Source organism: Plecotus auritus, assembly GCF_963455305.1.
Source record: "Plecotus auritus genome assembly, chromosome: 2".
NCBI classification, from domain to species: Eukaryota; Metazoa; Chordata; class Mammalia; order Chiroptera; family Vespertilionidae; genus Plecotus; species Plecotus auritus.
Genome location: NC_137771.1, coordinates 28,248,260 through 28,261,439, shown reverse-complemented (window position 1 = coordinate 28,261,439; position 13,180 = coordinate 28,248,260). Strand labels below are relative to the sequence as shown.

General features: G+C 45.8%; 1 protein-coding gene across 1 annotated transcript in view; it reads right to left on the bottom strand.

The window, feature by feature from the left end:
* Window positions 1–11,131, bottom strand: part of ZSWIM5 (zinc finger SWIM-type containing 5) — a gene marked incomplete at its 5' end in the record, with an annotated part of 105,130 nt that extends 93,999 nt beyond the window's left edge. Inside the window, 9 exon segments of the mRNA XM_080654456.1 lie at window positions 10,531–10,744; window positions 10,746–10,763; window positions 10,765–10,815; window positions 10,817–10,843; window positions 10,845–10,859; window positions 10,861–10,899; window positions 10,901–10,969; window positions 10,972–11,034; window positions 11,036–11,131. Of these exon segments, the coding sequence (XP_080510582.1) occupies window positions 10,531–10,744; window positions 10,746–10,763; window positions 10,765–10,815; window positions 10,817–10,843; window positions 10,845–10,859; window positions 10,861–10,899; window positions 10,901–10,969; window positions 10,972–11,034; window positions 11,036–11,131 (592 nt within the window).
* Between the last annotated feature and the right edge of the window lie 2,049 nt (window positions 11,132–13,180).

The window sequence follows — 13,180 nt, the reverse complement described above, 5'->3', positions numbered from 1 at the left end:
AACTTGTAGTCTTTTTTAAAAACTTTTTTATTGTGGCAAAATATACATAAGACTTACCATTTAACCTTTTAAAAATATATTTTTTTATTAATTTCAAAGAGGAAGGGAAGGGAAGGAAGAGATAGAAACATCAATGATGAGAATCTTTGATTGGCTGACTCCTGCACACCCCACACTGCAGGCATGTGCCCTGAACGGGAATCAAACCATGACCTCCTGGTTCATAGGTCAACACTCGACCACTGAGCCACACCAGCCGGGCTAACATTTTTAAGCATACAGTTCTGTACCATGAAGTACATTCACAATGTTGTGCAACCATCTCCACTATGCACCTCCAGACCTTTTTCATCAACCTATATAAAATTCTGTGTTCCTATTAAAAATAACTCTCCATTCCTGGCTCTTCCCAAGCCCTGTAACTTCTATTTTACTTTCTCTATGAATTTGCCTCTTCTAGTTAGCTCATATAAATGGAATCTATATATATAAAACCCTAATATGCAAATAGACCGAACAGCGGAACAACCAAACAACTGGTCGCTATGACAGGTGCTGACAACCAGGGGAAGCACATGGAACATGGCGGGCGTCAGCAGCAGGAGGCAGAGCACGGAACATGGCGGGTATCGGCCACAGCGGGATGGTGGAGCAGGTGAGCGGGGGCGCCAGACCAAAGTGGGGTGCTGGTTACTGTCATTGGGGCAAGCCTCTGGTGGTTACTGAAAATTCTTTGCTCTCATGCACCACGGACCCACCCGGCACTTGCACCTGCTGCTGGTGCTGGCCCCACTCGCACCCACTGCCAGCGCCCGGCGCCAGCCCCGATCGCCCCTTTGGACTTCTACACCTCCCCCTGCTCCTGAGGGGCAATCGGGGCGGCAGCCGCTGCTCGCACCCACTGATGGTGCCAGCCCTGCTCGCACCCGCTGCTAGCAATGGCCCCAATCACTCCACACCATCAGCGGGTGCTAGCGGGGCCAGCGCCATCAGCGCGTGGGAACAGGGCTGCCAGCAGACAGGGGATCGGGGCCCACAGCGGGAGGGGCCTGGCAGGGGTGTGGAGGATGGGCCGAGACCCGCCGCTGTGCCCACCGCAGCCTTGCAGCCCACAGTTCCTTTCAAGGTGCACGAATTCATGCACTGGGCCCCTAATAATATAATATTTGCCTTTTTATGTCTGGCTTACTTCACTTAACATAAAGTCTTCAAGGTTCATCCACGTTGTAGCATGTATCAGGATTTCCTTTCTTTTTCTGGTTGAATAATATTCCATTGTATATATATATATATATATATATATATATATATATATATGAAATTTTGTTTATCTGTAATGGATACCTAGGTTGTTCTCACCTTCTGGCTATTGTGACTAAAGCTGCTATTAACATGGGAGTACAAATATCTGTTCGAGTTCCTACTTTCAACTGTTTTAGTTATATAATGAGAAATGAAATTGCTGGGTCATATGTTAATTTTATGTTTAATTTTTTGAGGAACTGCCATTCCATTCTCCACAGCAGCAACACCATTTTATATACCTACTAGCAATGCACGAGGATTATAATTTCTCCATAGCCTCACTAACAGTAGTTGTTTTGTATTTTTTTATAATAGTCATCTTCATTAATGGGTATGAAGTGGTGTCCCATTGTGGTTTTGAGTTGCATCTCCCTAATTATGAATGATGTTAGGCATCTTTGCATTTGCTTATTATCCATTTGCTTATCTTCTTTGTAGAAGTATTTATTTAAATCCTTTGCCCATTTTGGGGGGACCATTTTTAATCACATAGTTTTTTGTTGTTGAGTTGTAAGAGGACATCAATCCCTTATCAGACATGTTGTTTTGAGTGGCTAATAAGATATTCATTTAGAAATATCTAGCAGGCAAATATACATGCTGATCTTGAATTCGAGAGGGAGAAACAATGATGCAGACTTAACAGTCATATTATTTGCACAGTAACATTTATAAGTATTTTCACATATATTAGTTTATTTAGAATCTCACAAAAACCCTGACATTTTTATAGATGAGAAATTAAAGCAGCTATCCTGACCCCAAATTCCAAAATAAGATTATTTGGAAGTGTATCAGGGATTCAAAGGGAAAATTATGGCTAAGCTGGTAAGAGTCCTAAACCCCACTCCAACTCCCAAAACAGCTCAAATTTTTCTGCTGAAAAAACTGGAATACCATTTAGGATTTCATTTGAAAATTAACAGTTGCTTTAAACAAAATTTAAACCACTACATTATATGATGCTACTTTATGTTCATAAAACAGTAATTGAAGCTATAGAAATAAATAAGGTTGCTAACTTAGAAAGCTTGGGCAAGAAGGTACATCTTACTTTAGTGGGTAAGAGAAAATAGAAGAAAGGTAGAAAGAAAACCAAAATTGTGAAGTAAATCAAATATCTAGGAAGTATTTCAAGAGGAAAGTGCAGTAGACTACAGAAAATTCTATACAGAGGTTATGAAGGATGAGGACTAGAAAAAGGATACTGTGTTTGGCAATTATTAGGTCACTGGTGACCTTTACAAGATCAATTTTAACATAGCCAGTGAGAGTACAAGTCAGATTGAAACTCTATTACTTTCATGATACAGAGGTGGGGAGAAGGTTGAAGAAGGTAAAAATATATAATACTCTCAACAATTTTGGTATAATAATAGAAAGTATTTACATAGTACCTAATAAGTGCTAAGCACTGTCCTAAATACATTACATTTATCCTCAAAACTATCGTTGGAACCATCATTCTGTTCATTTACTGTTGAGGAAACTGAGACATAATGAGGATCTGAGACTACCTGCTGCACAGTCCCTGCATGTATGTGATTGATTATATTATACTACTAGAGGGCCAGTGCACAAAATTCATGCCCTGGGGGCAAGGGGGGGATCCTTCAGCCTGGCCTGCGCCCTCTCGCAGTCCAGGACCACTCAGGGGATGTATGACTGCTGGCTTAGGCCCCGGGGATCGGGCCTAAGCCAGCAGTCAGACATCCCTCTCGCAGTCCAGGGCTCTCGCAGTCCAGGACCCCTTGCTCCTTACCGCCCACCTATAGCAGAGGCAGGAGAGGCTCCCGCCACTGCCGCTGTGCTCGCCAGCCATGAGCCTGGCTTCTGGCTAAGCGGCGCTCCCCCTGTGGGAGCGCACTGACCACCAGGGGGCAGCTCCTGCGTTGAGTGTCTGCCCCTGGTGGTCAGTGCGCATCATGGCGACTGGTTGTTCCGCCGTTTGGTTAATTTGCATATTAAGGTTTTATTATATAGGATATATTCAAAGTAATGTCCATCACTAGCTACACATTTCCCCATCTTTCAGGTAATTTGTGGATAATGTCCCAATAGAACTTCTCTTGTTTTGAGGCAAACCATTCAGAGACCCAATTTTCCACTTCTTCGTATGTTTTGAAGTGCTGCTCAGAAAGTGCGTGTGCCATCGATAAGAATAAGTAGTAATCTGAAGGAGCAAGGTGTGGTGAATACAGCGGGTGGGTTAATACTTCCCAGGCAAGATCTTTTAACGTGTCTTCAACTAGTTTTGAAGTGTGTGATGGTGCGTAATCATGAAGCAAAATTACTTTGCTATGTCTTCTGGCACATTCTGGTCATTTCACGATCAAAGCATGGTTCAAATTGATTATTTGTTGTTGGTAGCGATCAGTATTAACAGTTTCATCTGTTTTTAGAAGCTCATAATACACCACACCTTCCTGGTCCCACCAAACGCAGAGCATTATCTTCATTCCGAAGCGATTTGGCCTTGCAGTCGATGTTGATGGTTGACCTGGATCAACCCATGATTTTGTGCATTTGGGATTCTCAAAATAAATCCACTTTTCATCGCCAGTCACAATTTGGTGCAAAAAAGACTTTCTTTCGTGCCATTGAAGCAACATTTTACTGATGACTTTTCGGTATTCCCTTTGTCTTTCATTTAGTTGATGTGGCACCCATTTTCCTTCCTTTAAAATCTTTCCCATTACTTGTAAACAATTGAAAATTGTTTGCTGAGCAATGTTTAATCTTTCTGCAAGTTGTTTTTGAGTTTGACACGCATCTTCATCCAATAATGCTTGTGATTGTTGGTCTTCAAACTTTTTCAGTTCACCTAGACGTGCTTTGTCTTTCACATCCAAATCATCACTTTTAAAGCATTTAAACCAGCGTTCACAAGTATCTTGAGATGGAGCATGTTCACCATAAGCTTCCTTCCTGAAGTATTCAGCAGCACTTTTCTTCAAAATAAATGAATTATAACTTCCCGCAAATGCTCTTTTTTTGGCACAAAATTAGACATTTTTAAGTGTAAAAATATCTATGATGTTAACACCTTAACAAATTTGACATATGAAGTTTTGAAGCTTGTTGTCATTACAACAAAATAGCATATATATCAACATATGTGTAACTCCATCTATTGAAAAAAAACCCCTTATCAACCAGTACACCTAGTATATGGTAGATATATGCAAATATATATGATAATACAGATTACAATCTATCCTATATAATAAAAGCCTAATATGCAAATTGTTCGACCGGGAGTTCAACTACTCGCTATGATGTGCGCTGACCACCAGGCAGTGGTGCAGAACATGGCGGGCATCGGCGATATGGTGCTGGCAGCGGGCGGCAGTGGAGGCACTGCTGGCCCCGATGGGCCCCGACGAGAGCGGGACCACAGCAGGATGGTGCAGCAGGTGAGTGGGCGGGACCAAGCCAAGGCGGGTGTGAGCAGGGGCCCAATTGCCCCACCAATGGCCCTGCAGATGGCTACCAGTGGCAGTAGCGAAGGGTTGGGCCACTGCCTGGCTCCCAGGCGCTGAGGTAGCCGGATGTGGGGCCTGGCCCCAACCAATTGCCCCGCAGATGGCGACCAGTGGCAGCGGCAGGGGCCCAGCCCTGATCAATTGCCCTGCAGGCAGGATGGTGGAGCAGGTGAGGGGGCGGCGCCAAGCCACGGCTGGGTGCCAGGTGGGACTGCAGGGCTGTGAGGCTGGGGGCACAAGCTGGAGCCCAATCCCCACAGGCCATCCTGAGGGACCCCACCCATGCACGAATTCATGCACCAGGCCTCTATTGTGTGTGTGTGTGTGTGTGTGTGTGTGTGTGTGTGTGTAAATAAATATATATATATATGACTAAGCAACCATTTGACTATTCAACCAGCAGCTATGATGCACACTGACCACCAGGAGGCAGACGCTCAACACACAGGCATGGAAACATGGAACAGACTGATGAATCTCAGAGGGAAAGGGGGAGCGGGGAAGGCAGGAAGAGATTAACCAAAGATCTTATATGCACACTAGAGGCCTGGTGCATGGATTCATGCACTGGTGGGGTCCCTCGGCCTGGCCTACAGGGATCAGGCTGAAACTGGCAGTACAACATCCCCCAAGGGGTCCCAATTGCAAGAGGGCACAGGCCAGGCCAAGGGACCCCACCTGTGCACGAATCTGTGCACCAGGCCTCTAGTAATATAATATTGAGTGACAGTAAAGATTAACAACATTACTTTTTCTCCATAGGGAACCATAACATGGAGAAGGATTTTAAATTGCTACATCAATGTATGTTGATGAAGCTTGCCAGTCATGTCAGTTTGTCAGGTGTTGATAGATCTAAGCCAGTGGTCAGCAAACTACTGCTGTAAAGCATTACCCTTACCCAGAAGTTTTGACTTCAGGTTAAAGACATTAGTACATTATTAAAATATTTTTTAAGTGTTTTTCCCTAAGGCAGTGGTCGGCAAACTCATTAGTCAACAGAGTGGCAAACTGCGGCTCACGAGCCGCAGTTTGCCAACCACTGATCTAAGCAAAATAAAAACAGGCTGGCTTTTCCTGAATGTATTTTCTTCAGGCTTCCCAATAAAATCATGAATGAATAGGAAAAATGTATATATTTCTTTGAAAAGACACAAACCTCCTTTAAGTTTTAGCAAACAAAGGGAAATTAATTTAAAAATATGATGGACAGGAAGAAAAGGGTCCACATTTTAAAATTATTAGTAAATTATAGTTGTCCAATTCTTATGCCATCTTCAGACTTCTGAATTAATATTTTCCCAACTATTATAATATTGCTATTTCCATTGGCTTCTTAAACAGGTTAAAAATGCAGATGCTTAGAGCATCTGAACTTTATTACCTTCATAATACTGAGGGATCATCAGACTCTAAGACTATTCGCACAGCTTCAAAATTACAGATGTCCATGAAAAGACTAATTTACAATTGTCCCCTTTTAAAAGGAACAATAAAAACAAAACAAAAGGAACAATACCTCTGATTCAACACTGTTATGTAAAAGAAATGTATCCTTTGAGCTTAACAACCTATAGTTCTCTCATTTGTTTACATCAAGCTGTGAAAGTTTTCATTCTGATTTAAAAATCTGATGTTTTCTACAGAGTACTTGCTTTTCAGCTATTCCATGTGAAAAGTAATCACAAGTGCCTTAGGCAGTTTGGCTCAGTTGATACAACATGGCCTGCTGGCTGAAGGGTCCTGGGTTCATTTCCGGTCAAGGGAACATGCCTGGGTTGCAGGCTCAATCCCAAGCAGGAGGCATGCAGGAGGCATGCAGGAGGCAGTGGATCAATGATTCTCTCTCATCATTTATGTTTCAATCTCTCTCCCTCTCCCTTCCTCTCTGAAATCAATAAAAAAATTTTTTGAAGCACAAGTTGCTAGTTTAATATACCTCCTTTTTGAAAAAGTTTTTATTGTCTAATTCATTTTCCTTCAAAATTTGTTTTGTGTTTGCCATTTTCTTTATTTTTAAGATTTACTTGTTTTTATTGTAAAGTCTTTCTGTTTTCTTCATTTAAATCCCTTTAGGAATCTTTTCTTTTAAAAAATGTTGTGCTCTAATCAGTTTGGCTCAGTGGATGGAGCATCAGCCTGAGGACTAAAGGGTCCCAGGTTCGATTCTGGTCAAGGGCTTGTACCGTGGTTGCGAACACATCCCCAGTGGGGGGTGTGCAGGAGGCAGCTGATCGATGTTTCTCTCTCATCGATGTTTCTAACTCTCTATCCCTCTCCCTTCCTCTCTGTAAAAAATCAATAAAATATATTTAAAAAATAATAAAATAAAAAATGTTGTTATAAAAATTCCCTTTCTTCCCTTCCTTCTTAAAGCATCAGTCTTCACTAACTTCCCAATTCTGAGGTTATAACTATGGCTTGGAAACAGTAAGGAAATATGCAGAATTTTTAATTAGCACTACTCATTAGTAATTGAGTCTAAAGTGAAGTTATAAACTGATAATTATCCTGCTTCCTAAATTCCTTTCGCATTCATCTTTTGGCAATCCTATCCTATATAATAAAAGCCTAGTATGCAAATTGTCCCCTATACTGGGAGTTCAACCACTCGCTATGACATGCACTGACCACCAGGAGGTGGCACGGAACATGGCGGGCGTCGGTGATGCAGTGCTGGCAGTGGATGGCAGTGGAGGCACTGCTAGCCCCGATTGAGCCCCGACCAGAGCAGGACTGGGGCAGAATGGTGGAGCAGGTGAGTGGGCGGCACCAGGCCAAGGCAGGTGTGAGCAGGGCCCTATCTCCCCACAGACAGTAACCAGCAGTGGCAGCAAGGGCGGGGCCACCACCTGGCTCCCAGGTGCTCAGGGAGCCGGAGTGGGGGGCCGGCCCTGACCAATCGCCCCATAGACAGCAACCAGAGGCCAGCAGGCCCTGATTGCCCAATTGGGGCTGGGCCCCAGGCTGGGATGGGGAACTGGGGGTGGGTGGCAGTGACCAACCTCCCGCAGCACTAGGCAGGGGGCTGTGACCTCTCACTGGCTACCTGGGGGCGGGGGTGACCGGGACGGAGGTGCGGTGAGAATGTGGGGTATCTGCCAAGCTTGCTCTCACTCCCCCTGCTACCCTCCCCCGGGACGCCAGGGCTCGTGTGCCGGGGAAGCCCCTGCTCTCAGGTGCTGGGCACCCACAAGGAGCCCGCCTCGCACCTGCATGGCCTCTTTTGGGTGAGCCGGACCACAGCTGCTGGGACCGCAGGGGCCGGTTGGGCTCCCCCTGGGTTTGCGCAGGAGCCAGTCTGCAAGGCCGGCTGGGAGTGAGCGCGCTGCCCGCCGGCTTCCATGTAGCACCACTGGGCAGCCCAGAGGCCCACGCTACGTCCTGGCCCGCGGCGCCCGGCTGTGCTCACCACATCTCCGCTTGGGAATTCGGGTGCCGTGACTCAGGCAGAGGGAGCATGTGGGGGCCCGGGGACCCAGGTGCTGCCCAGGGTCCAGAGGTCAGCTGGGACCTGCTCTTCCACACCAGATGCTTGCGCTCCGATCACCAGCCAGGCCTAGGGACTGCACCCATGCACAAATTTTGTGCACCGGGCCTCTAGTACTTTTAGAAAATCTATTTTCTAGATTAAGTCACATACATTTTAAATTTAAAAGATGAGGGATGAGTCCCTAATTTTATATATTAAAAGATGGTTCATGCCTGATACAGAACTCATAAGGATACAGAATGGCATATCCTTTTCTTCCACATTCATTAGCATAAATTAAGGTCAGAAGAATAAAGATTACATAGCTCAGGGTTCTCAAATAGCATTACATACCCAAAAGTGATTAATTCATTCTCCTACCTGCCTTCATCTATGAAATCCAGAATCTTATGTATCTTTTCTCTGGTCCCCAAAACTCTCATACAAAACCTCATCACCCCTAATAAGCATGCTATCATATTATAAAAGAAAAATATCTGATTTAAACATGACCTGGATTACCCACAAAATCTGATTTTTTTTGGAACTTAACATTATCGTAACTTTCAGAATATACCTCTTTAAAACTTTTCCTCTACCTCATTTGTCCCCTCAAGTTTGAAAATTCTTTCGAATCCATCTCTTACTATAAAATGACCACTTAAATTGACACATTTCAATTTAAAATATTGTAAACAAGAATCTTAAAAGTTAACTGATCTAAGCTTATACGAAGAAAAAAGTTTACAGACTAATAGAGAAATACCTATATTCATTTTCATGTTTTCAGTGTTAAAGCTATACATCTTAATTATCTGATTATTCAATTCATTTTTTCAAAAATACACACAAAATAAAAAAGAAAGAAAAAAAGAATAAAAAAATACACACAAATATACAAAGAACTAGTCTTGTTCAAATAAAACTTCCTCAATCCACTGTCACTGTATTCAGACACAGGATAAATTTAGATAAATTTACATTTCACATTTGCAAAACAAATTGTGGAATACTGTTGTTTTAAAAAGAAACACAGGATTCAGTGATTCTCAATAACCAGAAATAGATTACTTTATATGAAACACCACAAGGTACTACTCTTCAAAAAAAAGAAAAATCAAATATGTTAGTTTTACTTGTGTAGAAGAGAGCTAGATGCTTGGAGTTCGTGTGTGTTCCTGTGCTTAATTCTAAAAACAACCTCTCTCCAACGCTTTCAAAAATCAATATTTTTTTCAATAAATATGAGCATATAATGTACAATAAAATGCATTAAGATAATGTGCACTTCCAGAATGCTATAACAATCCAAATAGAAAAAAAAATCAGTGCTTTAATTTTTCTCATAGCAAGTCAATGTTAAACAATGTCATTTTCCCCTTTTCTTCCTAACCATTCCAGAAATCAGAACTACTGTATTTGTATATTTAATAAGATTAACAAACTGACTAGAAGCTCCGAAGGAGAAAAAAAACAGACAACAAAAAAAGAAATCATTTTTCATTTTTCTACAAACAAAAAGCAAATAGGAAGACTTGTTAAATGAGAAGCATCTGAAAAACCCAACGTGACCAGCTTTGATTTACCCCAATGTGACAAGGAAGACAGACCCCACCCCCACTCCAGATTGTGTAGCTTTTTTTCCTTGAGTGGGGGTGCAGAGAAGCGAAGCTGTCACATTTCCATCTTCGGTTATTGTTAAGTCCGCAGCCTCGATTCCCAAGTATCACTGGTCCAGGAGAAAAAAATATTATAGCAAGAACATTTAAATTGCCTGAAATGCGCTGTATTTTGTTGATTTTTTTTCCAATTTTAAAGTTAATTATACCCAGCTTCAATCTGCTAAGACTATAGACTGCCTCTGACAGCCTGTCCCTCAAACATTCCCTATTAAGATCACTTGCCACAGATTCACTAACAATTCCCTCCTCTCTAAACTTAAATTAGAAAAAACGCATTCCAGAAATTATTACATCCAAAAAGGCATTCCTCCCCATCCTTTTTGCCTTTGGTATGGGTGTAAAATGAAGAGTAAAAAAGACCTATTCGCTCTTCAAAGAAAATGAAACAGGGATGGAGGGCCGGTGCGGGGAAAGCAGCAGTGGACCTGAATGAAATGCTGAGAAAAGTTTTGATGTGGGTAGTTTGTTCCTGGGCAGGGAACAGAAGTTGGGCAGAAAGCCGGGGTCTCGGGCCAGGGCTCGGGCGAAGAGAAGGCACCTGCGGAAGAAGAGGCCGGGACCAGAGACGATCCCGGCGAGCACCTACCGACTTGCAGCACGTTCTCCACGGAGCCGCTGTCCAGCAGACGGATGCCCCGGCGGAATGGCAGCCCCTCGCCGGCTGCTCCGGCCCCAGCGCCTAGTCCGGGGGACGTTCCGGCCGCGGCAGCCCCGGGGGCGGAGCCGGCCGGAGCGGCGGCCCCCGGGGGGGTGGCGGGCGGCCCCTCCTCAGCCGGCGAAGCCCCCGCGGCGCAGCCAGCCCGCGCCGGCGCCGGGGCCGCGCGCGGTACTGGAAGCTGGAGTACATGCAGATCTCCCGCTCATTCCGCGGGGAAGGACCAGTAGACGATGCGGCGCTGCTACGGGCTCCGGGATCCCGCTCGAAGCGCTCCTCCACCCGCTCGTACGCCCACTTTTTCCGCCACCGTCTTGGCGGCGCAGTCCAGCAAGGACTCGGGCTGCAGGTGGGGGCGGGGCCCCGGGGGGGCAGGCAGCCACCGCCGCGCCGCCCCCCGCCCCCGCCACCGGCCGCCCCAGGCGAACCGCGAGGGGTGGTGAGCCCGCGGGCTGGGCCAGGAGCACAGGCGCTTGGCCGGAGAGACTGGCGGCGGCGAGAGCAGCTCCTCTCGCTCCCCTCCTTCCGCCATTGCTGGGGACTGACTGACTGACTGACTGAGGCGCGGCCGCGGCAGGCACCGACTGCGGCGGAGACCCCCGGCCACGGCCACGCGCCCCCGCGCAAGCGCCCAGCTGCGACGCCGGGCCTGGGGGGAGGAGGCGGGGGCGAGCGAACCCGCGGGCCGGCCGGGCCCGAGTGGGCTGCCGGGGCCGGGCCGGGCCGGGGCGCGCCCGCCGCGAGGACCGACGGGGGCGGCCTGAAGACTAGTGCAGCGGCGCGCGCGCTGTCCGGGCCGCCGCGGAGCGCGCGAGGAGGGGCGGGGAGCGAGCGCGGGCGACGGCGCGCGCCAGGCGCAGACGACCCAGAACGCGCGCCCCGAGCGCTCGCGTGGGGCCGACGGCCACCTAGGGGGCGAGGAGCGCCGGGCACCCTCGCCAGTTCGCACCCCACCCCACCCGCCGCGCCCGGCCAGGGAGGGGGTACGCTGTGTGGCCAAGGCAAATGGTCGGGCCGCGACGGCGTCCGAGGAGCCGCCTCCGTGAAGTTCAAGGCTTGCGGGGCGCGGGAAGAAAGAAAACTCTTCTGTGGTAGAGATAGGAGACTGTCACAGCCGAGCGGAGGATCTGGCAGAAAGATGCTAGGAACATACTAGGAAAAAAATCGGTAAAGTTCAAAGATGAAATCTCTCCTCACCCACTATGATGTAGAACACAGTCGACGGTCCCTCCAGAGCCGGGCAAAGTCGCCCCAGCCCGCTGACTGGACAGCGGGGCGCCGAGAGCTCACCGCCACAGCGGCTGCACCCTCCCAGGGTTCCGGAGGGTTTTAGCAGCCTGCATCCTAGGAAACAAAAACACTTTGTGTGGCTTTAGATAAAATTCTCAGATTCCCTGTCCCCAATCTAAATTAGGTCTTCCGTTTTTTTTTCTTACTTGGCTCAGTCCTTCTACACCTTCATATTATTTATAACAAGTTGTACGCACATTTTTACATATTTGTATAATGTCAGACTGCCCAACTGACTATCAAGTCCATCGGAGCGAGGACCTCTTTTTCTATTCTAGTCTATTCCTTCACTATAATTTATCTTCTGTCTCTGCAGGGATTTTTCTTGGAATTACATTAAATTTATAGATTAATTTGGGGGGCAACTAAGATCTTTACAGCCCTAGCTGGTTTGGCTCAGTGGATAGAGCGTTGGCCTGCCATCTGAAGGGTCCCGGGTTTGATTCCAGTCAAGGGCACATGGCCGGGGTTGCAGGCTTGGTCCCTAGTGTGGGGTGTGCAGGAGGCAGCTGATCAATGATTCTCTCTCATCACTGATGTTTCTCTCTCTCTCTCTCCCTCTCCCTTCCTCTCTGAAATCAATTAAAAAAATATTTTTTTTTAAAAAGATCTTTATAAATGAGTCTTCATAAATATAGTATATCTCTTCATTTACATGGGTCTTATTGATCAATCTTTTTAGATCTAAATATTTTGTTAACATTTATTTTGTGATCCTAGTGATTGCTAGATCTTTTCCAAAATACCATTAAACAAGAAACAATCTGGCCCTGGCTGGATGGTTCAGTTGGTTGGAGCGTCATCCACGTTTCACCCCCAGTCAGGGCACAAGTTGGGGTCAACCAATGAATGCATGAGTGGGTGAATCAGCCAATCAATGCTTTTCTCTCTCTCTCTCCCTCTCTCTCTAAAAAAATAAAAGAACAAACAAGAAACAATCTCACCTCTGATAGTTTAACATCTAGTTAGCGAGATAAGATGAAACATGAAAAATTAAATAACAGTAAAAGACCTAGAATAATAATTTTTAAAAAAGCAATAGCTTCAGAGATTGTCAAGGTGACTTGAAAAAGCAGTAATTATTTGGGGAATTAGAAGAAAGATCCCTTTTAGACGAAATTATGAGAGGAAACTATTGTATTGTCTTTTTGTTGTTGTTAATCCTCACCTGAGGATATTTTTCTCCATTGATTTTTAGAGAGTGGAAAGGAGAGGGAGAGACAGAGAGAGAAACATCGATGAGAGAAGATACACATCGATTGATTGCCTCTTGCGCGACACCCGACCAGGG